The sequence below is a fragment of the Passer montanus genome, unplaced genomic scaffold, assembly GCF_014805655.1.
Source record: "Passer montanus isolate IOZ18808 unplaced genomic scaffold, ASM1480565v1 scaffold1000, whole genome shotgun sequence".
NCBI lineage: Eukaryota > Metazoa > Chordata > Aves > Passeriformes > Passeridae > Passer > Passer montanus.
Genome location: NW_024356507.1, coordinates 2,260 through 3,979, shown reverse-complemented (window position 1 = coordinate 3,979; position 1,720 = coordinate 2,260). Strand labels below are relative to the sequence as shown.

At 58.1% G+C, this 1,720-nt stretch overlaps 1 protein-coding gene across 1 annotated transcript in view; it reads left to right on the top strand.

Moving 5' to 3' along the window:
• Positions 1-1,185: 1,185 nt before the first annotated feature.
• NOP53 (NOP53 ribosome biogenesis factor) overlaps positions 1,186-1,720 on the top strand; it is a gene marked incomplete at its 3' end in the record, with an annotated part of 2,288 nt that continues 1,753 nt past the window's right edge. Inside the window, exon 1 of the mRNA XM_039714625.1 lies at positions 1,186-1,427. Coding sequence (XP_039570559.1) covers positions 1,231-1,427 — 197 coding nt within the window. The remainder of the gene's footprint in view (positions 1,428-1,720) is intronic.

Here is a 1,720-nt window from a genome sequence, read left to right as displayed (position 1 = left end):
TTTGGGGCTCATTTTGGGGATATTTGGGGCACATTTGGGGGAGGATTTGGGGCCCATTTTGGTGGGATTTGGGGCCCATTTTGAGGGGATTTGGGACTTATTTTTGGTGGGATTTGGGGCTTATTTTGGTGGGATTTGGGGGTCATGTTTGGTGGCATTTGGGGCCCATTTTCAGGGGATTTGGGGCTCATTTTGAGGGGATTTCAGGCACATTTTCGGGGGATTCGGGGCTCATTTTTGGGGCATTTAAGGCTCATTTTTAGGGGGATTTGGGACCCATTTTGAGGGGATTTGGGGCTCATTTTGAGGGGATTTCAGGCACATTTTCGGGGGATTCGGGGCTCATTTTTGGGGCATTTAAGGCTCATTTTTAGGGGGATTTGGGACCCATTTTGAGGGGATTTGGGGCTCATTTTTGGTGGGGTTTGGGGCCCATTTTGAGGGGATTTGGGGCGTATTTTTGGGGGGATTTGGGGCTCATTTTGGGGAATATTTGGGACACGTTTTGGGGCCCACTTTAAGGGGATTTGGGGCTCATTTTTGAGGTATTTCAGGCACATTTTTGGGGGGAGTTGGGAAACATTATTGGGGCATTAAGGGGTCATTTTTTAGGGGATTTGGGGCTCATTTTGGGGGCATTTAGGGCTCACTTTTGGGGATATTTAGGGCACATTTTGGGGGATTTGGGGTCACTGCGCCCCCTCACTGCTGATGGGCCCCGACCTCACCAAGATGGCGTCAAGCCCGTCCAAACCCTTCTCAAAATGGCGCCTCATCTCTTCCGGTCCTCCCAAAGATGGCGACGCCTCCATTTCCTGCTCTTCCCGAAACAGCAATGACCTCGTTTCCGTCCCTTACCAAGATGGCGACGAAAGCGTTTCCGCCCTTCCCGAAGATGGCGCCCATGTTGTTTACTGTCCTTCACAACATGGCGGCGAGGCCTTTCCTCGCCCCGTTGTTCTGGGACGTTTTGGGCGGGGCTTGGGAGCACATCTGGACGGACTCGTGGCATTTTTGGGGAGGTTCAGCCACATCCGGGCGCGGTTTTACCGCATTTTAAACCCGCTTTTCGCGCACATCTCCGCCCCGCGACCTTCCCAAAATGGCGGCGCCGCTTTGTCACCCCTTCCCTACGATGGCGGCCCCCTTGGCTTCCCGCCCTTTTTCCGGCCGGAAGCCGCCTCAGGCCGCTTCCGGTTCCTTCCCGCCCTCACGCGGCTCCCTCACGAAATGGCGGCGGCCGAGTCGTTCCTCGCCTTCAACCCCGCGGGCCGGGCCGGAGCCGCCGCCGCCTCCCGGCGCCGCTCCCGCGGGCCCCGCAACCGCAAGAAGGGCTGGAAGCGCTGGAGCGGCCCCGAGGCGCGGCTGGGCCGCGAAATCGGCGATTTCCTGGAGGATGTGGGGCTGCAGGAGCGAGCGGCGGGGTGAGCGGGGCCCGAGGGGGTCCTGAGGGGATTTGGGGGGGTCCTGAGGGGATCTGGGGGGGTCTCAATGGAATATGAGGGGTCCTGAGGGGATTTGAGGGGATCTCAATAGGATTTCAGGGGTCCTGAGGGGATCTGGGGGAGTTTCAGTGGGATTTGAGGAGTCCTGAGGGGGTTTGGGGGGGTCCTGAGGGGATTTGGGATTTCAGGGGTCCTGAGGGGATCTGGGGGAGTTTCAGTGGGATTTGAGGAGTCCTGAGGGGGTTTGGGGGGGTCCTGAGGGGATTTGGGGGATC